The sequence below is a fragment of the Petaurus breviceps genome, unplaced genomic scaffold (genome assembly GCF_028583685.1).
Source record: "Petaurus breviceps papuanus isolate PSGF00001 unplaced genomic scaffold, PetGlider_PUasm1.0 37, whole genome shotgun sequence".
Taxonomy (NCBI): Eukaryota; Metazoa; Chordata; class Mammalia; order Diprotodontia; family Petauridae; genus Petaurus; species Petaurus breviceps.
This window is the reverse complement of record NW_027186296.1, coordinates 107,445,067-107,468,522: the sequence shown is the minus strand read 5'-3', so window position 1 is coordinate 107,468,522 and position 23,456 is coordinate 107,445,067. Positions and strand designations below refer to the sequence as shown.

Sequence of the window (23,456 nt, the reverse complement as noted above, 5' to 3'; positions counted from 1 at the left end):
TGAGTTTCTTCATAAAACCAGGGTGGGGGTGGAGGCTGGACTAAATGATCTTCCAACTCTAAATCTATGACTTTTGTGCTGCTGCCTAGGGAAGATAAGAGTAGGCAAAAGCAAATAGTAAGAGAGCAAACAGAAGATGCCTAAGATAGGAAGAAACCCTCAATAAAAGGAAATCAGTGCTGCTGATCAAAAATGGTCTATTTCACATTTTTTTTGGAGGGAGGGAAAGCAAAGCAATTGGGGTTAAATGACTTGCCCAAGGTCACACTGTTTGTGTGTCAAATGTCTGAGGCTGGATTAGAACTCAGGTCCTCCCTATTTCAGCCACCTAGCTGCCCCCTACTTCACAATTTTAAGGCTGGAATTGCTTACTAAAGCCATACTTTAATTTTCATTTTTGTCTTTTCACTCATATATTTTCATGTTCTTGGGGAAGAATGCTTCTTTGCTTGACTCTCATCTATATGAGACTACTCATCTTTCCATTCAGCCCAGGATACTACATGGAGCAGTGAAAAGAAGTCAGAGGATTTTTCAAATCCAACAAGTTCTGCTACTTAAAACTTCCATAAACTTGGGCAAGTCACTTAATTTCTCCAGGCCTCAGTGCCACTCATCTGTAAAATTAAAGATGAAATCTTCACTTGTCATTATGTGTTCTGCTTAGTTTTCACTCCACTATCATCTTCATCACGACCAATGCCAGCCTTTCAGATTCTTTTTGTATACTTTTTGTATACTCTGCTAAACAGTAAGCTCCTCGAGGGCAGAGATTGTCTTTCTTTTCTTATTTATATACCCAGTGTTTAGTACAGTCCCTGCCACAGAGTAGGAACTTAATATATATTTAACATATCGTACCTGTAAGGATTTTTCCCAGTTCTAAAACTATGATTATAATATAGGTTTGCTTTTTGTAGTTTCAATGGCACTGTGTGTCTTTTTCTGTAGTTTTCTATTGTAAGAATACTATGAAAAGTGATCTAGATTTGGAAACTCTAAGAATACATCCTTCCCTCCATTAGTTTACAATATTGATATACAGTAACTTTGCAGAATACGTAATTTTATTTCCAGAGTTTTCTACTTCTTTATGTTTCAATTAGCACTAGATATAACTTCAGTCAAATGTATTGGTCTATAATATTTATGAAAATTGGTTATTATGGTATTTCCTCTACTCTATGGACATCTTGTTTGATTTAAAAGAATCTTGATTTAATCTTCAAAACAATTCATCTTTTCTTTTCTTTAGTTAGCTAAGACCACATGATATCCCTTTAATCCCCGTGCTTTCCCTATTTTTATGTTATTCTTTATGCTAATTCCACTTTTATTGTGCCTTTATCTACTTCATTACAATTTCCTTTTCTTCAATCTCTTCTAATTCATTCTTCTTACTTACTATCCCTTCCTAATGGGCAAAATATATCTTCCCATATCTCCCTTTATTCTTGTTCTTTTCCCTTTTAAGTTTAATCTAATAATTCATTTTGGCTTTCCATCACCAAACAGCTAATATGTGGGAACAACAGAAAGAACTGATGGTTATAAATGCTATAAAATCTTTCAGGCAAGTGTCTTTTTATAAAACTCTGCGTAATTTAATTTTCACACTTCACAGGAGGTATTCTTTCAAAATAAAATAATTTCACCTTGGTAGTTGCATCAGGTATGATAACAATGAAAAGAAGATGACCACATCTTCATCAGAATTCTGCTGCATCAATGGGTGAAACTACTTGGGAGAATGGAACTTCCATCTATGAAATAGAATTCATACAAATTGCTTTGCCCTCCTATTTAAATGGTTAGGCACAAGATAAACTAGATATTTAGAAAAAATCTTGGAAACATTAACTTTGTTGGCAGTATTCTACTTTCAACATCTGTCAGAAATTGTAGAATACTAGGTGGCGCGGTGAGTAGAGCACCAGCCCTGAAGTCAGGAGGACCTGGGTTCAAATCTGACCTCAGACACTTAACACTTACTAGCCGTGTAACCTTGGGCAAGTCACTTAACCCCAATTGCCCTCCAAAAAGCAAAAAAAAAAAAAAAAGAAATTGTAGAATGTATAAGACAAAAGATTTTTAAGACTAAATTCTATTTGGTACAAGATTCAAAAGATTATGAATTTCCAAGAGTATCAATTTGGATTTAATTAACTAACATTTAGTTATCATAATTGCCTATCTAAAGAGCACAAACTTCAAGAAAATAAGATATTTGAGATTATATTAATTATATAAAGAATTTTATACAGAGAGAAGATTCATCTGTCAAGAACTCAGTATGACTTCATATACGCAACTAGGATTTTAACTCAACTCCATTTCCTTTAAGTAATTACATTTTACTTTTTATATTTTTCTTATTTTATATTTTTCTTTCTATTTATATTTATCAAATCTAAGTAGTAGTAGTATGCTAGTAATTAGTTGTCTTAATAAAGTAATTTAAATAGCTTCAACAAAACTTTCTATAAATGTTACTAGTTTCTATATTTAGTGCTTGAATTTTGACATAGACAGAATTTTTCCATATACAGTCAATCTTATTTCATTGATAGTACAATTTTTGGTTCCAAGTAGATTAAATATGATAGCAGTTGCTTTCCAAACACTGTAAAGGACCCTAGACTTGGGAATGAGAAGGTCTGGGTTTAAATCCTGATCTCTTACTGTGTGGTACTGGTTAAGTTACTTCACTCCCTGGGTTTTAATTTCCTTGTATGTAAAATGAGGTTGTACTACACTGTACCCAGGATCTCTACCAGCTCTGATAGTCTGAGATCTAATACATGTTTTCCATAAGATATCAGCAGAAATACTTCAGTGTGGCACAGTTGGACCTTAAATATTTCCATGATTCTTTCAGTTGTGTTCATCCTACAAATCCCTGTCCCTTTTAGAATAGTCAAAAGCCTGTATTCCCTGGAAGTAGCCTGTATCACTAGGAACCATGATGCAGTTCAAAACATTTTGAACATTTTTTTTCCCTTAAGCCACTTACCTATCCCCTAAAAGTCCTCTTCCTAAAAGACAACTGCTTTCATACAGACCAACACTAAATTACTTTGTAGTTTTCAGGAAATGTAATTTAGCAATCACTAGTGATTACCTATAGGAAAAAACTTACAAACCATCAGCCTGGAATTTAAAACCTTCTACAATATGGCCTCTCACTATCTTCGCAGTATTATTTTATTACTCCCATTCCTGCTAGCTGTCCCTAAAATGTAACACAGAGTCTCATGACTACTCAAAGGTAGACCATCATTCCTGGAATGAACTTATTCCTCATCCCTAATAATAAAATCCCTAGATTCTTTCAAAGCTAAGCCAAGGTATCATATGCTAAACAAAGTCTTACTTGATTCTTCCAGTTGTCCATGTTCTCTCAACCCTGAAATTATTTTGTCTTATTTTTCATGCATTTTTATGTACTTATCTACATTTATGTTATACCTGCCCCTAAATCTAAGCTCCTCAATGGCAGGGACTGTTTAATTTTTGCTTCTGTGTCCTCAATTCCTAATTTATAGTAGCTACTTTTCCTATTGCTCAACATGCTTTGTCAAAACCAAACGTCATACCAAACCACACTGTCTTTCACTATCATGCAGCTGAATGAAGTTCAAAAGGGAGCTGGAGGGGAGTCAAGATGGCAGAGTAGAAACAGGACCTCTGCAGGGCTCCAGTCACCCTTTCCAATTCATGTAAAAGGTGACTCTGAACAAACTTTGGACCTACAGAACCCACAAAATGAAACAGAGAAGCTAACCTCCCCCTGAGGACAGCCTGGCAGGCCGGCAGCAAGCAGCCAGTGCAGTGATCTGGGAGCCGAATCAAGCCACACAGGAGCCAGAGTAAAAGCCCCAGGGCAGCCTGACCAGCCACTGGTTAGAGGGACTTCAAATCACCAGCAGCTGTGGCGGTTTCCAGAATTATCAACACGTAGATGCTAAGGACACAGTGAGAGGTCAGTGCAGTGTAGACTTTGGGATCCAGTAGTTGGGAGTGCAGTTGGCCTTTGCCCCTGGGATGAGAAGCCACTGAGGTGCTGCAGTGCAGTCACCACTACATGGTAGCTTCAGCTCCTGGCCTGCAGATTGTAGGGGGACCAAGAAACAAGTCTGAGGGGTAATCACTCTTGCTTTAACCTGCTTGGATCCAGATTGCAGTCTAGGGTGGAGATCCTGGGGTATGTGACCAGCTTGTCAGAGCATGTGGAGACTTCAGAGAGGGCACCCAACTAATACCTTTGGTAGATGAAAAAAGCCCAGCGTTTGGGAAGAAGCTCCCCTGTCTTGTGACAGAGTCTTACTGTGGCAAAAAGCCCAAAAGTCAAGTAATTGAGTGGCAACATGAGCAGGCAAAGGAAGCAAACAAAGCAGAGCAATCCAACTTTATACTCCTATTTTGGGGAGAAAAAGGACCAAAGCATGGAACAGGAGGAAGACAGTGAAGTCAGAACTCCTGCACCAAAAGCTTCCAAGAAAAATATGAGCTGCTTATAGGCCACAGAAGAGCTTAAAAGGGATTTTGAAAAGCAAATAAGAGAAATAGAGGAAAAACTGGGAAGAGAAATGAGAACAATGCAAGAAAATTATGAATTGAGAATCAACAACCTGACTGAAGAAAATAACACCTTAAAAACAGAATAACTCAAATGGCAAAAGAAGCTCAAAAAAGACATTGAGGAGAAGAATGCCTTAAAAAGCCAAATTTGCCAGATGGAAAAAGAATCTCAAAAGTTCACTGAAGAGAATAATTCCTTCAGAATTAGATTGGAGAAAATGGAAGCTAGTGACTTTATGAGAAATCAAGATACTATTAAACAGATCCAAACAAATGAAAAAATAGAAGGCAATGTGAAATATCTCATTGGGAAAACCACTGACCTGGAAAATAGATCCAGGAGAGATAATTTAAAAATTATTGGACTACCTGAAATCCATGGTCAAAAAAAAGAACCTAGAAATCATCCTTCAAGAAATTCTCAAGGAAAACTTCCCTGATGTTTTAGAACCAGAGGGCAAAATAGAGGTTGAAAGAATCCACTGATCACCTCCTGAAAAAGATCCCAAAAAGAAAACTCCTAGGAATATTATAGCCAGGTTCCAGCATTTCCAGATCAAGGAGAAAATATTACAAGCAGCCAGGAAGAAACAATTTGAATATTGTAGAAACACAATCAGGATAACACAGGATCTGGCAGCTTCTACACTGAGGGATCGAAGGGCTTGGAATATGATATTCCGGAGTCCAAAGGAACTGGGATTAAAACTAAGAATCACCTACCAGCAAAACTGAGTATCATGTTTCAGGAGGAAATATGGTCATTCAGTGGAATAGAAGACTTTCAAGCATTCTTGATGAGAAAACCAGAGTTGAATAGAAAATTTGACATTCAGATACAAGAAGCAAGAGAAGGATGAGAAGGTAAACAGGGAAAATAAATCAGAAGGAACTTATCAAAGTTGAACTATTTACATTCCTACATGGAAAAACAATAATTGTAACTTATGAAACTTTTCTCTATGAGAATAACTGAAGGGAATAGAAATGTGTGTGCGTGTATATATGTCTCTATAGGAGGGTATATGGGTGTATGAATACATATGTGAATGTGTGTATATATGCGTATAGGTATACAGAGATAGAGGGCACAGGACCAATTTAATGGGAAGGGATGATACTTAAAAGGTGAAATTAAGAGGTGAGAGAGGAATATAATGAGAGGAGATGGGGAGATACAGAGTGGGGTAAACTATCTCATATAGAAGAGGTAAGGGAACATGGTTACAATGGAGGGGAAGAACAGGAAGGCAAAAGGGAATGGGTCAACCTTACTCTCATTGAATGTGGCTTCGGGAGGGAATTACATACACACTAAATAGGGTATCTCACCCTCCAGGAGAGTAGGGATGAGAGGGGGGTTGATGGAAAGGAGGGCAGGTTGGGGGGGAGGAAAGTTGGAAGCACCCACTTTTGAAAAGGGACAGGATCAAAGTAGAGAATAGAACAAGTGCGAGGTGGGATAGGAGGAAGGGAAATATAGTCAGTCTTTCACAATATATCTACCATGGAAATGTTTTGCATAGCTACACAGGTACAACCTATACTGAATTGCTTATCTTCCCAGTAAGGGTGGGTGACAAGGGAGGAAGGGAATGAATCTGGAATTCAAAGTTTTAAAATCAAATGTTTAATATATATATATATACATATATATAAAACTATAAATATATATACATACATATATACACACACACACATTCAATGATCAACATTATTTTACATGTAACTGGGAAATAAGATATACAAACACTGGGGCATAGAAATCCACCATGCCCTACTGGAAATTTGGAGGGGGTATGGGAGAAGATACAGGAGAAAGCAGATTGGAGGAGAAGACATCCAGTGGGATTGCTATTTTAGGGTGGTGGGTAGGGGAAAAACAGGGAGAAATTTTGTAACTCACAATCTTGTGGAAATGAATGATGTAAACTAGAAGTTAATAAAGCATTTGAGTAAAAAAATCAGTCAAAAAAAAAAAAGAAAAAACAAAATAAAAGGGAGCTGGAGGAAGTCAAGGAACACACTGACTGATTCTACTACAAATCTGGTATCTCTTCTCAGCTGGGCCCTCACCACAGCAAAGCAATCTTTCTACTCAGTTCTTTAGCCCACTCACTAGAGCAGCTGTTCCATAACTTTTTGTCTCTCCTCAAGCCTTCCATGGAAACTCATTCCCCTCAGTCTTTCAGAACCTTACCTCATGCTTCACTGAAAAAAATTCAGACTATTTGCCAAGGGATCCATCTTCTCTCATTTCACTTCCACCTGACATCATCCCACATTTTTTTCCTCATGCTCATCTATGAAGAGATGCCCTTTCTGTCACAGCAAACTTCTCAGAATCCTCCAAGGATCTGTCCTGAGCCCTTTTCTCTCTGTACTACCTCACTTGATGTCTGAAATAAATTGTCATCTCTACACAGCTGAATCTCAGACATAAATATACATATTGTAAGTATATATCCAGCCCTAATCTCTCTTCTAAGCTCTAGTCCCACACCACCAACTGCCTGTAGGGAATTTTGAAGTAGATGTCCCACAGATACTCTTAGGGATAGACAGGATCAAGACATGCCAGGCAGGCCAAACTACCACCTCACCTCAGATCCTGATGGAAACAATCCAGGATTCTTAAACCCAAGAGCCTTGGGAATAGTAATGTCCCCCCAAAACACTAGGCCTTCTTCTAGCCCAGCCCCCAATGCTATCATTGAGGGAAAAGGGATCCTACCTTATTATTATAGCTCAAGAGTACTAGAAGTGGCAGAACCACCTCCCCTAGCATCCTCCCAACCACTAGTACTGCTTCTACCTCAGCCCTCACAGCCATCATCTGGAAAAGCAACTGTTGTGGAGAAAGGGGTCAGTCATCTCTACCAAATGCTAACCAATTACTACTCTAAGGGCAGGCAAACCAGCCTAGCTGAAGCAGCAAGGCACCCTAAGAGAAAGGATGTCCCAAGCAAGTCAAAACACTACCACTACCACCACCACCTATTATCTTCCCTCAAACACTTATGGAGACAGTCCAGGACCCCAAATGTATGAATAGCAATACTTTCAGCCACTGTCCCTAAGGAAGCAAACCCTATGGAGATGTAACTTTGCAACTGCTCCTACAAGTGATATAACTACATCAATAGAAGATCTAGAAAAAAAAAGTACTTGCCAACAAAGTCCTTGACACTATAAAATGGTTTGACAGAAGAATGTGCTTTTATCAGTTGAAATGACATTAAAGAAGAGGTATTGCCATCTGCTTTGGCACTGCACCTAAAGCAACATGAGGCCATCTGTCTTACAGCTGAAACTTTTCATATGTTTTCTCTTCTATTAGAATGTAAGCTCCTGGAGAGCAGCAACTGTTCTACTTTACTTTTGTATTCCAAGTGCTTAGCATATACTAAGTATTTAACAAGTGCTTCATTCATTTATTCACTAAGGTAGCCATCACCCTAATTCAAGACCTCTTTGTTTCTCACTGGGCTTATTGCAAAAGACTCTTTCTTCCCACCTTTAACTTTTTTTATTCTGAACTTAACAAAAAATAAACAAAGTTGACATTTTCACATATATCATATTATAGAAAAATAAGATTGTAAATAAAATTGTGGATCTTTATTATGGACAGTCTGGTTTCTAAATTCAAGATGAAACTTCAAAATTGTCCCACTCGTCTATGATTCTGGTCCTTGTGTTTTTTTCTGTGCTTTTAGAAAGTTCTTTAATAAGACTCTTTTTTCATGGTTACCCTATTCCTACCCCTACCGCCAAGGTACTCCAATGGGAAAAAAAAGCAAAACAAAGCCCCTGTAACAAATATGTACAACCAAGAGCAAAATTCCCACACTGATAATTTTGAAAAACATACACTTTATTCTCTATCTTGAGTCCGTTACCTATAAAGAAGTGTGCAACATATTTCATCATCAGCCCTCTGGAATCATGTTTGTTTATTGTATTATTCAGAATAGTCTTTTAAAGGTTTTTTTTCTTTATAACTTTGTTATTGTACAAATTCTTCTCCTGATTCTTCTTACCTTATTCTGCATCAGTTTATACAAGTCTTCCCTTTTTTTCTGAACAGTTCCTTTCATCATTTCTCATGAAACAATAATATTCCATTACACTTATACACCATAATTTATTCAACCATTCCTCTATTTAAAGGCATCTCCTTAGGTTTCTAGTTCTTTGTTATAACAAAAAGAATTAATAAAATATTTTTGTATAAATGGGTTCTTCTCTCCTTTTAAAAAATTTCTTTGGAAATGAAAGATAGGCCCACTGGTAGCATTGTTGGGTTGAAGGGTATGTACAGTTTAGTAATGTAATGTTTGGGGATGGTTACAAATTGCTTTCTTTTAAAAAATTATTTTATTTTTTTCAATGAACAAACATTTATTTCTTCTCCTTCCTATTCCATACACCCTTCCCTCTCTCCCCTGCCAAGTGAACAAAAAAAATGAAATCTTCATCATAAATATGCATAATCAAGCAAAGCAAATTCCCACAGTGGCCATGTGCAAAAAAATGTATGCCCATTCTTCATCCTGAGACCATTACTCTTTGTCAGGGACTGGGTAATATTCATCATCATCATCAGTCCCCTAGAACTATAGTTGGTCACCACCTTGACCAGCGTTCTTAAAGCTTTCAAATTTGTCTTTACAATGTTGTTATTTTGTAATTAGTTTACTAGTTCTGTAACTGTATTAGTTATAGTCTGTATTAGTTCAGACAAATTTCTCTGAAACTGTCCCTTTTATCATTTCTTATGCTATAATAGCATTCTATTATATTCATATCCCTTATAATTTATTTGGCCATTGTTCTAATTGAAGGACAGTCCTTAGTTTTAGTTCTTTGCCACTACATAAAGAGCTGCTATGGATACTTTTGTACATATGAGTGATCTCTTTGAAGTATAGACTTAGTAAAGGTATTGATGGGTCAAAGGTATGAAGCTGAGTAACTTTTAGGGCAGAATTCCAAACTGCTTTCTAGAATGTCTAAACCAAGCAGTGCCTTAACGATCCTGTTTTCTGAATCTCCTCCAACATGTCATTTTCCTTTTTTATAAACTGTCAGATGAGTATGAGGCAGAACTTCAAAACTGCTTTAATTTACATTTCCCTAATTATTAGTGATTTGGAACATTTTCTCATTTGGTTGTTAATAGTCTCTTAATTGATCTCCTTGCCTCAAGTCTCTCCCTGACTCTTTTTCACCCTCCCCAGAGCTGTCAACATGATTTTCCTAAGGTGTAGGCTTGATGATGGCATCCACCACCTCTACTCTACCCAATAAACTCCAGTGGCTCGTGTCTCTTTATTACTTTCAGGAACAAATATAAAGCCCTCTTTAAGCATTTAAAGTCCTTCATACCCCAGGTTTCTTTCTACATTTCCAGTAATCTTATACTTTAATCCCCTCCATGCACTCCACGATCCAACAGCACTGGCCTTCTTGCTATTTCTCACCCATGACACCCCATCTCCTTTCATCACTTTTTCACTGGCTTGCTGCCATTGCCTTGAATGCTCCCTTTCCTCACCACATCTTAGAATTTCTGGCTTCCACTAATACTCACCTCAAAGAACATTTTCACCAGGAGGTCTTTCCTACTTTCACCACCTCACAACTGCTAGAGCCTTCTTCTTGAAAGTTATCCTTCATCTACTCTGTATGTAACTTGTATGCAACTATTTACCTTCATATCACCCCATTAGAACATAATTTCCTTGGGGTAAGATACTTTTTTTTTTTAGCTTTTTCAGTATTCCCCAAACTTAAAACAATGCATCACACACAGAAATGCCTAACAGATGCTCACTGATTGTCATGTCTAGTGAATGTAAAAACAATGATGGCAAGAGTAGGTTTCGAAGATTTTACCTTGAAAATCCCACTGTTTTAAATATATATACTGTTGTCACCAAGTTATAGATAATAAAAACTATAAATGACAGAATTTGGGCAAGGAGATCAAAACAGTTTTTAACAGGATTGAGTTTTCTTATACACTCTGAATAACATAGCCCATGAAATCTGGAAATCCAAAACAGTTGTGAATATGCCACAAAAACATACAAAAATGACTTCTGGTTCCTAGTCACTAGGTTAAGGAATGTTGTAGAAAGGAGTAAGGTAGAAGCAGTAAACTTTTTCATGAATGTATGCATTTATCTTCCTTTGACTGATCAATGCCAAACTCCAAAAGTAATTTCTGCTACATATGCATATATACATTCATGTATGTGTGTATGTTGTGTGTTGTTAGCACCCAATCTCAAGTTTTTGATTTTTTTTATCCAGTAGGATAAGAACAGCTCATATGCTACACAATAGCTTCTGAAATAACTATTTCTACTATCAGAGACCTATGGTGTTGAAGCCGTCATTTGTATGGATAATCTAATGCTACATATACTCGTTTGTGATTCATTTAAAATAGCCTTTAAACTTGACAAAAATTCATCAGTTTTAACTTAAATGCCTTAACTAACTTCAAATTTTCACATTATTTATAACGATGTCAAGGATATAATTTTTAATGTCCACCAGCTAACTAATGTTCATCAGCAACCAAAAAATTAAAAGATTATAGTGATAATAAATTTTTCTCTAATTAAAAGATTGGTTATTTAGTTATTAAATGTGCTTCTATTGCTTTCTCCTGCCCTAACAAGATGAATCATGTCTTATTTTGGTATAGTTTGTTATAGGCAAAAAGTCTCTCATATGAGACACAAATCTAACAATCTTGACTATTTAGTTTCTCATCCTTGAGCCAGTCTCTGCTGGAAGTCCTAAGGGGTTAAAGTGAACTAAGGCAAAAAGCAAAGCCCAGTCATGCTTAGTTTACATAAGCACATCAGATGATGGTGCCAGGGGAATGCAAGGCATCTCTGGGGAAGGGTGAATGATAAAGCCTGAATAACCTGAGGAGGCAGTGAAGAGCACTAACAAAGCTTGGTGGTCCTCCATGTTATTGGAGAGAAGAGAGTTGTTAATTCCTATCATATCAAAAATAAGTGAATAGGTAATCAGCAAAGAGAAGGGTATTCCCAATGGTGTCAGATCTTCCCACCATCTATATGCTTTCTCAAATAGATTCATAATGATCACAGTACCACAGCATCTTGCATTTTAAATGGACAATGGAGGTTATCTAGTCTGATCTCTCAATGAATTCTCCCTTCCCCAGACATATGTCTCCCCTGAAATAACTCATTCTGTTGTTGGACAGTGGCAACTGTTAAACATATCTCCATTATGTTATGTTACTTGACACCTGCCATGACTGGCACCAGCACTGCCTCACTGAATATCTTCTATTGATCTCAAATCTTATCCTGTAACTATCTGTAACCCATTTGACTAATTCTGCCTTCTCCAAGAAGAATGAGGAACACTCTATTTCTCATAGGTAATTCCTTAAGTGTTTAAAGATAGCTGTCAAGTTCTCCTTAAGTCTTCTCTCTTTAACCAATTCTTACTACTATTCTGCATGTGACAGTTTTTATACCCTTTACCAGTCTCATTACTCCAAACTTTGCTAAGTTTGTCAATATTGCTCGTAAAATGTGACACTCAGAAATGTTACAATATCACTAGCATAGAATCTGGGCAATAAACTTCTAATGATATAGCCCCATCATTCTGTTCCTCCATATGAGCTATGTAACCAATTAAAATTACCAGATCTTTTTAACATTAACAGTTGTTACATCTCTCATATCTTCTATGTATGTAACTGAGTTCCTGAGCCTTAATGGAAGATGTTATATTTATCTGGTATATTTTATCTTCTTTCTTTCAATTCATCATTCCAACCAATTAAGATAATTCTGGATGTTAAATCTGTAATATATTATCTATCCTGCTCAACTCTGTATCTGAGAAGGGGGAGGAGAAAGGGGAAAGAAGGAAGATTCTATTATCTTATTGAATTAAGGATGGTTATAATGAGATCTTAAGTCTTTCAAGGTTATTCATTTTTACAATGTTTTTGTTATATAAATTCCCCTGGTTCTGCTCATTTCATTCTGCATCAATTCATACAAGTCTTTTGACCTTTCTCTCAACCTCCCCTTTCATTTCTTAAAGCATATGAGTATTCTATCATATTCATATATTCCCCAATTAATGGGCACAACTTTAGTTTCCAGTCCTTTGCTATTAGGAGATAGTGTGTGTGTGTGTGTGTGTGTGTGTTTCCTCTTTGATCTCTTTGTGGAAAACAGTATCAGTGGGAAGAGCCCATAGAGTTCATAACTGGAAAGGCACACACATAAGTACTACTGGTAGTTGACACACACACATTCCAAAAAATGCAAGTCACATCTCTGATGCTGCAGGGTATCCTTGCACTGTTCCTATTGAGTGGTGTCTTACACTCCCTTAGATGCTGTTAGGCTATAATCACTACTATCTCTAGCTTCTGGTTCCACTGAAATCCTGACTAAGGTTATTATTAAACTCTTCCTCTGTTACCCTTTAGCCTCACAGCTGGACTCTGTAGCAGTTTGGCTCTTCTTATTTTAAATACACGGTCCCTCCTATTTGCCTACATCAGAGAGTAGATGAGGAACAAGAGAATAAAATACCGTGTTTCCCCGATAATAAGACACTGTCTTATTAATTTTTTGGACAGAAAAACACCAGAGGGCTTATTTTCAGGGGAGGGCTTATTTTAATGAACATTGACAGCAATTTTAATAAACAGGTAAATGTGAACAAAAAAATGTACCTTTATTCAATAAGCAAATCACTGGGGAAGAACAGGATGACGCGCCCACTGCTGCAGCTCTGATTGGATGCAGCTCGGAGCGCGGCGTGCGTTTCACGGGGGGGAGGGGCGGTGCATACAGAGGCTACCGTAATGTAGCGTGTAGCACAGGGGATCACCTTCACTACAGTAACAATCTCAATAGGGCTTATTTTCGGGGGAGGGCTTATTTTAGAGGAATCTTACACAGTAAGGGGAGGGCTTATTTTCGGGATAGGTCTTATTATCGGGGAAACACGGTAGTTGGATAAGCCCAGAATTGGAGTGGAGAACCTGTGGCCTTGAGGCCACATGTGGCCATCTAGGTTCTCAAGTACAGCCCTTTTACTGAATCCAAACTTCACAGAACAAATCCTCTTAGTAAAAGGATTTGTTCTGTAAATCTCGGACTCAGTCAAAAGGCTGCACCCAAGGACCTAAAAAACTACATGTGGTGTCAAGGCTGCAGGTTCCCCACCCCTGACTCAGATGCTTCTATTTCAAGATGTCATGGGTGGCATCCCAATCATCCTGGACTCCTCACTCTCTCTTATGCCCTATATCCAACCTATTGCCAAAGTCTGTCAATTTCACCTTGGCAACATCTCTTGAATACACTCCCTTCCCTCTTCTGACACTGCCACCACTGTAGTATATCTCACCTGGACTACAGCAATCACCTGCTAGTGGGTTTGCCTGCCTCAAGTCTTTCCCCACTCCAATCCATCCTCCATCCAGCTACTAAAGTAATTTTCCTAAAACATAGGTCTATGTTACCTCTCCCACTCAAATAAATTCTAGTGTCTCCCTATTGCCTCCAGGATCAAATACAAAATTCTCTATTTGGTATTCAGAGTCCTTCATAACCTAGCCCTCTCCTACCTTTCCAATCTTCTTACACCTTACTCCCCAACATCTATCCCTTGATCCAGTGACACTGGCCTCCTGGCTTCTCCATAGACAAGCATTTTCTCTGGCTGTCCTCCATGCCTCAAATGCTCTCCTTCAACTCTGACTACTGACCTCCCTGGCTCCCTTTAAGTCCCAACTAGAATCCCATTTTTTAAAAAAGTCTTCCCCAACCCCTTTTAATTCTAGTGCCTTCCTTCTGTTAAATTATTTCCTATTTATCTGGCATATAAATTACTTTGTATATCCTGTTTGCATACTGTCCCACCCATTAGACTATGAGCTCCCTAAGGGGCAGGGATTGTATTTTGCCTCTTTTTGTATCTTCATTGTTTAGCACAGTGCCTGGCACATAGTAGTACTTAATAAGTGTTTATTCATTGATTGATTTTTGCCCAAGAGAAACTACTAGATGCCAACATGGGAGACATTTTAGGATAAGCTGTCTATGTAGAGTCAGAACAAAGGCTGATTAGAGCAAAGGTCAATATTAATACAAAATTTTTTAAAAAGCATATTTAAGACTTATTTGAATAAAATATAGATTCTGACACATGGAAAATGAATAAATGAAGACACTGACTCTCAATATTACACTTCCTTAATTTAGTTTAAATTATTTCAAATACTGGTAACAATAGGGCCAAAATGGATTTCAGAAAAACCTGGAAAGACTTATATGAACTGATGCAGAGTGAAGTCAGCAGAACCAGGAGAACACTGTACATAGTAATAGCAATACTGTACAATGATTAACTATGAATGACTTAGTTATTCTCAGCGACATAATGATCCAAGACAATTCCAAAGGGCTCATAATGAAAAATGCTATCCCCTTCCAGAGAAAGAACTGATGGAGTCTGAATGCAGATTAAAGCATACTATTTTTCACTTTCTGTAATTTTTTTTATTTTTTTCCTTTGGTCTGTGTCTTCTTTCATAACACATTATGGTAATGTGTTTTGCATGACTGAACACGTACAACCTATTGCTTACTATCTCAGAGAAGGGAGTTGTGAGGGATTGAAAGAGAAAGTTTGGAACTCAATGTTTTTAAGAAATAGGTGTTAAAAATTGTCTTTGCATGTAACTGGGGAAAAATAAAATAGTACTTTAAAATAAACCAGTAAGACCAAAAGATTCCAGACATTATCCAGGACACACTTTATCTCCTTGACAAGTTGAGAGATATGAAGGCAAAAGCGATGCTGATTTTTGTATATAAGCTCATTTTCAAAATAATGTAAAGATATATGATGGGATGTTACAAATTATATTGCCTCACAAAATACCGAAATAAAAGCAATGGAGTGGAAAATGAACTTGCACAAAGTTTAATTTGAGAATATTAAAATAGGAAAATTATTAATAAACTATCTTTATATGAAATTCTTACTTCTCCTACCTGTCTGACAGCTCCTCCACATTCTCCATTATAGGATCAATATCCATGTCCTACTCCTTATTTGTGGATGTACCCCAGAGCTCTATTCTGAGCTTACTCTCACTATATAATCTTATTAATCATATGTCCATGACTCCAAATCCAGCCCTCATCTTTCTCCTGAGTTCCAGTCTTTCATTACCAAAAGCCTGCTACATAATTACCACCTGGTTGTAACAGGCACTGTAAACTCAACTTGTTCCCAAACTGAACTCATTCTCTTTCCCTCTAAACTCAACCTCCTTCTCTTAATTTTTCTATCTCTATTAAGGTCACCACCATTCTTTCAGTCACTAAGGTTCACAATGTCAGATTCACTCTAAACTCTTTACTCTCATCTTTACCCACATCTAGTCAACTGCCAACATATTTCTCCTCCACAATACTGATTACAGCTATCCCCTTTTGTTCATGCACATGGCAACACCCCTGTTTAGGCCCCCCTTACCTCTTGCTTGGACTACTGTTAACAGCCTCCTAATTTGTACTCTTGCCTCCATTCTCTCTCCCCTCTACAATTAGTCTTTCATACAGCTGCAAAACTGCAATGTCTTGTGCTGACCATGCCACTCTCCTCGTGAAACTTCAGTGGTCCCCTACTGCTTCCAGGATAAAATACACATTCTTCTGACATTTAAAGCTTTTCCTAGCCTGGCTCTAGCCTATCCTTCCAGACAGTTTTCACACAAGTCCCCTTCACGTATTCTACATTCCACCCAAATTAGTCTACTTACTGCTACCCCTACATAACATTCCATCTCCTTCCTTTCTACCTTTGTATGGACTCTCTTCTTTCTTCTCATCTTTGCTTCTTGGAATCCCTTCAAGTTTCAACTCAAAAGCCACTGCTAGTAAGAGGACAATTACTTATCCTCTCATAAATTACCTTATATTTATTTTGTATTTACTACTTATCCATGAAATATTGTTTCCTTCAAACAGAATGCAAATTCTTTAAAGGCAGGGACCCTACTTTATGTCTCTGTATTTTTGATGCCTAGAAGATGATAAACACTTAATAAATGGTTATTGAATTGAACTGCATATAGTTTCGCAAAACAAATCTGTTTTTAAATAACAGGGCTTTCATATAGATAATACAGTAAACCTACAGTCTTCATCTGAGACCTATATGAAAGAAGGACATATGTAGAAAATGTACCTGGGAAAGTCTTGGCTGGTCTGAGTTTGAGAGGCTAAAACATAAGTAAGTATATGTAAGTAGAACAGAGCTCTGATCAAATAAGTGTCTTGAATTTTTACTGGAAGGGAAAAAAAGTTCTTTTTTAAAAAGTAGGCAATTTGATAAAAAAAAAAATAACCATCTACACAAAAATACAAATTATGTTCAAAATAACACGCATTTAAACTTCCTTGGTGGAAGTATATTTAAATAATCCACTTTTAACTTTACTTGCTACTCTTTCACATTGTCCTGTTAGGACAGTGGGCCCTAAAATGTTGAGATAACTGGCTTCCATTAGCAAGCACGTGATTGGCAGGATGATAAAGTCTTTTCATTCACAGGTCACCTTTTTTTTTAAAAGGGCAGTCCTGCTGATCCATCTTTTAGCTACAGTCTCTCATTGAGTCCCAATTCTCTTGCCTTTAAGCTTTGATATGGTTCTAACTTTCTCTTGTATCAGCCCCTACTTGTCATCAACTCCTTTATTCAGAACAGCAAATATCAGAAGTTTGACCTCAGGGCAAAGTCCGGGTGGGCAGGTAAAACTTGACCACTGGACCTACTTCCTTATCTTTCATACCCCACAATTCATGAAGCAGTATCAAATTCAAACTAAAAAACAGAAGCATGACCTCCCTCCCATAAAAACCATGAGAAGAGCCTCTTTTGCTCTCCTAAGTATACTTGAAAAGAACTGTCAGCTATCCTATTAACACAGAAATGTATCACAGATTAGAAAGTGGGGGGGGGTGTAAGAGGGGAAGGATGCAAAAATCCAATTAAAAGATAAATACAGGTGTTAGAACCCTTCAATTGAAGGCATTAAAAGAATAAATTAAGCACTGTTTATATAAAGATAAGGGACCTATACTATCACTATAAAATCTCAATTTCTTATTTATGCAATAGCACTCATAATAGCAGGGAATAACAGTATAAGTGAAACTGCAGAGTCTATAAACATATTTAAATCCTCCATATATTTCAATTTTTCACCAGTTTAAACATTTAGTATCTCACAACTTAATTTTTCAAAAATTTATTTTATAACAAAACAGGTAAAAGTAAAATACTTTTTGAACATTCTGAATCTAGGATTCTTTTTTTTTTTAAAAGAGTTAGGCCACAGTGGTCCATCTGCCAAAAACAAAAAGTTGCCTGTTCTCATTTTCTAATACAAATGCTGAGGGATTACAATTAAATTTCATTATTAACTATTAGGAGAAATGATCTTAAAACCTTGTCAAAACTGGTGAATTAAAATGCAGTTATTCTATACCATTAATTTCTATTGCATATTTCTCATCATATCTGATCACGTTTCACATCTTGATCACTATTTCTATGCAAACCACATATAAAAATTCTACATACAAAATAATTTAGGACTTTTTCACTTATCATGAATATATTTAATATTTTGTTAATTAATCACTTACCTGGACAATAAAAATCAAGAAAGATAATAGTCATAAACACTAATCATTAAAGATTTATTAAAATATTAGAGATGTGAAAAAGAAATCATTTAGTCCCAAGTGGCTGAATATACATACTTGAACAGATAATAAAGCCAAAATGACACAAAGTTAACCATGATAACATGATAACATGGATGTGAGCTATCACAATAGATTACATGTTGTCTAAGGATAGAAAGTACAATGTGTTTTAGAAAGAAAAAGAAGGACCTGAATTTTAGTACTGCGATAATCACTAATTCAAATATAAAATACAGGTGTTAGAACTTCTTTAATTTTAAGCAGCATTTTTAAAAGTATTTATAAGCTACATCCATAATCCTGACTTTGCAAATCCCTTGTGAAAATTCTATACTATGTTATTTATACAGAATATAGCTGATACAATAAAAACACAACTGAAGAAATGTTTCATAGTCAATTTCAAATTTCCAGCGTGCAGATTACTTGCGCACACTGGGAACCATTCTTAACTACTTTGTATATTTCTGTTGGGTTGTAATGTAGTCTCATTCCTTGAAACAAGGAAATATAACTTAGGGAGGAAGGATGGATTAAAGGTGGCTTTAATCCAGTTAGCAAAGCTGAGAGAGAAGAATGTACCCCTAAGTAGTATTCCCTTTTTTTTTTAATTTAATTTTACAATTTTTTTTCAATTAACAAGCAATAATTATCTCTCCTTTCCACTTCCTTCTCCTCTTTCCCTCCCCCACTGAACAAAAAGAAAGATAAGAAAATCTTCCTAACAAATATCAAGTCAAGCAAAACAAATTTCCTCTGGCTATGTCTAAAAAATGTACATCTCATTCTACATCTTGAATCTATCACTTATCTGTTAATTAAGATTTATGTAGCATGCTTTATCTCTGGTCCTCTGGAATTGTGGTTTATCATTACATAGATCAGGGTTCTCAAGTCTTCATAGTTGTTTTTCTTTATAATGTTATTTTGTTGTTATTTCCTGATTGTTATTTGTTATTTCCTAGTTCTACTCACTTGATGCTGTATCAGTTCATACAAGATTTCTCAATTCTCACTAAAACTGTCCATTTCATAATTTCTTATTGTACAATAAAATATTTCATTATTCATATGCCATAATTTGTTTAGGCATTCTCCAAAAGAAAGATACTCTTCTAGTTTCCAGGGTTTTGCCACTATAAAAAGAGCTCTATAAATATTTTTGTACAACCTCTTTTTTTGAACCCTTTAGGGTTTAAGTTTAGTAATGGAATCACTAGGCCAAAGGATATGCATAGCTTAGTGACTTTTGGGAGCATAATCCCAAATTGCTTTCCAGAATGACTGAACCAATTCACAGCTCCACTAATGTAACATTGTGCCTATTTTCCGAAAGTCCCTCTAACAACAGTCATTTTCCTTTTTCATCATCTTTATTAATATGATACGTGTCAGGTTGTTTTAATTGAAATTTCTCTATTATGATTTTTAAGAATATGCTAATGGTATTTCCTTTGGTCCAGGATGAGGTCCTGTTCCCCACTTCGGAAAACTTGCTATAAGGAACACTCTTCTGATCATCAGCTGGAATGGGTATATCTTCACTCCCTTCATTGTTTCTTTGACTAGAGTGAGGTGACCAAATCAGCAAACTAAATTATTCATGGATTTTTACTATAGGCTGGTATGCCAGGTCATGGTCATAGGTAATTGGGTAGATCACTATGTCATCCTTAAATAGAAACAAGGATCACTAAACTTATTATTAAACTTATGTACACATAAGGATGCCTGTGGCTACATACTGACTTAGGAAACCATATACTAATTTTAGCTACATTTTATTGTATTTTAATTTATTTTGTCCCAATTACATTTTAATCTGGTTTTGAATTGCATTTTGGAATGTGAAGGGCCACATAGCGTCCGAGGGTATCTGTTTGACACATATAAAGCTGACCATATATAGAAATAAACTTTATGTATTTTATGTCACTCAATTTGATCTGTGATTTCATAAATCTGAAAGCTACTTTCAGTGATGAAGATCACAACTCATTCATGCCTACCCATCTTCTGCCACTATTATCCATGTTCTCCTATAAATTCATCAAAGAAGGTCCACCCAACAAACATCTTGGTGACCTTTTTTGCTTTCTCCCAGCAATGAAAGAGTACCAGTGAAGCCGCCTGGTTGTTCACCTGTCATACAATGCTCTCACCAGCTCATCTTTTCTTCTTATGAGAATTTCCCTCATGAAATCTTATATTTTTACAATTCTTCAAATTTCCCCTGTGTTTATGTTGAAGCCTCCTCACACCTACCATGCAACCTCTCCATTGTCCTCTGTGTAATAATTATTTTTTGTTCATTGGAGACTATTCCATATCTCACTGATCTACAATAACAATAAAATGTTAGTATTAAGAAAGATGGACCTTTGTTTCCATGAGAATATTGGGGTAATTTAAGAATCTTCTGAAGGTAATCCAGTCTGCTTTCCTCTTCATGTTCAACTCAAGGCCCAAGTCACTGTCCATCTATGCCCTCTGACCTAGATATATATATATATATATATATATATATATATATATATATGGACAAATTCTATAAATTGTCTATCAAAATGCATGTATGTCATAATCTGAACAACAAATATTTATCCATTTTAACTTTCTAATTTGGATGGTCAAGTCAACCTTTCTGAGTAACAGATGTCCTCCAGGAAGTTCTTCAATTTTTTCAAAGCAACCAGCACAACTTAGTGCTTCTTCTGTATTCCTCCATCCATGGAGGCAGCTCAATGTATTGATCATATGGTAGGATTTAATCCTACTTATGATAAAATCTTAATGGTTTGGAGGTTGATCCTAAATCAGTTATTCTTATCCTCCTTAAAACTTGTCAACTTTCATGTTAACTTAAGCATCTAACTTTCTTAAAGTAGGTGTAGCATCAGTTTCCTCTACCAGCGAGCTGTCAAACTATTGTTTATAATTTTGTTGTTAACTAAATATCTACTGATAAAAATTCATTATGATGGGATATTAACAGGATGGAGGCACAAAGAAAGTCACATCTAATAATTAAATCAGTAACAAAATCTCTAAGAAAACATATTTCTTTTAAAATGAGTATTATACACATAGTAAATGTACCTTGTAGGAACATTCAAAAGTGAAAAAAGGGGGGGAAAGGAAAGGCATATTATTGCATCTTACTTGTCTGAGGTCAATGAAAGCTAACTGCAGGGTATCCCCTTGGAATCCTGGCACAGGCTCAGAGCTAGCAAACACTGGGGGAAAAAAGAACAACATTAACAACATAACTAAAATATTTGAAGATTTAACAGCGAAATTAATTTCTATTCATCATAAATACTGCTATAATGTATTCTAATTTTTATGTTTATCAATTTCATATGAAGGTTAACAGTTTATAACCAATAATTTCCACCTTTCAGAATATTTTCCACATCCATTACCACAAACATTCTAATAACTTAGAACTTCTGATCTGCTATAATCTTTTTTACCATATATTTAGAAAGGTTATATGACAAAGTACAAAAGAAATAATAACTTCAATCATAGGGAGTTTTTTTAAACTTTGGCCTCAGGTGAATGAATGATTATAGAAGCATTTTTAAATGGTACCAATTCCATGGCTGTCAATATTTTTTTAAATCTGCTTTTGTTACAGCATATGTTCTATTAAAAAAACACCTTTAGTCAAATAGCAATAGAAGACAGACACCAGGGTACAAAGGCAGCTTTATATGCAGACAACAGGTAGAATGTTGTAAGCAACAAAATCAGAACTAAGTAGGAATGTCTGTTCATATCTCTTAATAAATTTTCTCATAAAAGCATGATGGTTCTACTTCAAAGATTAAAAAAAGATTTCAAAGCAGGCAACAAACATGTTTCCATAAATATCTTTTAAAAATTACTATAGCACTAAAAGTTTCAACACTGAGATTTTAGTAACTTCTGCTTTACTTAATTATGAGTATATTCTTATTTTTGTAAAATCTGAGGCCTTTGTTTTCTTAAAACCAACTAAAATTTGAATAAAATTAAGTAAAGCAGAAGTTACTAAAATCTCATGAATTTGAGAGGTCTACCCTTCTGAGTGGGTGCTAGCTGACCCAGGAAGAGGTGCTTCCTATTACTATATCACTTTTCAAGAGGAGAAAATGACCAACAACAGGTTCATTCTGAACCTAGAGGTAAAAAGAGCCATGCGTAATTGGCCAGAAGGTCTGGACTTTGAGAGTTGCTACAAAAGTATAGGTACAAATTAGATGTAAAACATCTTTTCAGCAGCTCTAAAAAGTTAGTTGGTATAACTGACATGATGGATAATTATTTTAAATAATAACGAATATGATAGATTATTACTTAAATATTTAAGATACAATAAATCTTTTGTATTTTAAGAATTTGGGGGGGGGATAGGGAAAATAAATAGCTGCCCTATAACTGATATCTATTCTATACAATTGAATATGTTTTCTAGAAGGGACCCTGTTTATCCCCTTTTGAGAAAACCTAGAAGAGATTTTCCCCCAATTTCTATTCCACAGTGGAGGTATAACTAGTCAGAGTGTGAGAAAAGCCTCATCCCCTCTCTTTGGATCAGATTCCCTCATGACTGAACCTGATCTGATACCATAGCAAGCATGACGACACAAAACAGTAAAAAAAAATCTACAACAACAAAATAAAAATCAAAGTACAGCAACACCTTGCTTTTCCAATACATCATAAAATAATACAGTGATCAACATGAGGGAATTTAACAAATAACTAAGGCTTAATTTTTACGAGTCCACATTAAAATGTTAGGAATCTTTCTAAACTGAATTACACTTATCCATTTATAATTTAGTCTTTTAAAATATTTTTTGATTAGTCAAGGTCAACATTATAAATATATCACTCTACACTATAACATAATAAGAAACTCAGAAGCTACTGAAGTTTTGCTCCCTATATTAAGTGGTCACCAGCTGTCATGCTATTTGAACTATTTTTATAATTTTTTCTAGCTACTCTCTTTCAGATCATAAGCTATGGCTACTCGCTTCTAACATTATATCAGCACTCCCCTTC

General features: G+C 35.9%; 1 protein-coding gene across 5 annotated transcripts in view; it reads right to left on the bottom strand.

Annotated features, from left to right (window-relative positions):
* Positions 1-23,456, bottom strand: part of EXOC6 (exocyst complex component 6) — a 237,637-nt gene that overhangs the window by 37,682 nt on the left and 176,499 nt on the right. For all 5 annotated transcript variants that reach the window (XM_069099242.1, XM_069099243.1, XM_069099246.1 and 2 more), the window contains one exon: positions 21,561-21,634. In XM_069099242.1, the coding sequence (XP_068955343.1) occupies positions 21,561-21,634 (74 nt within the window). The remainder of the gene's footprint in view (positions 1-21,560; positions 21,635-23,456) is intronic.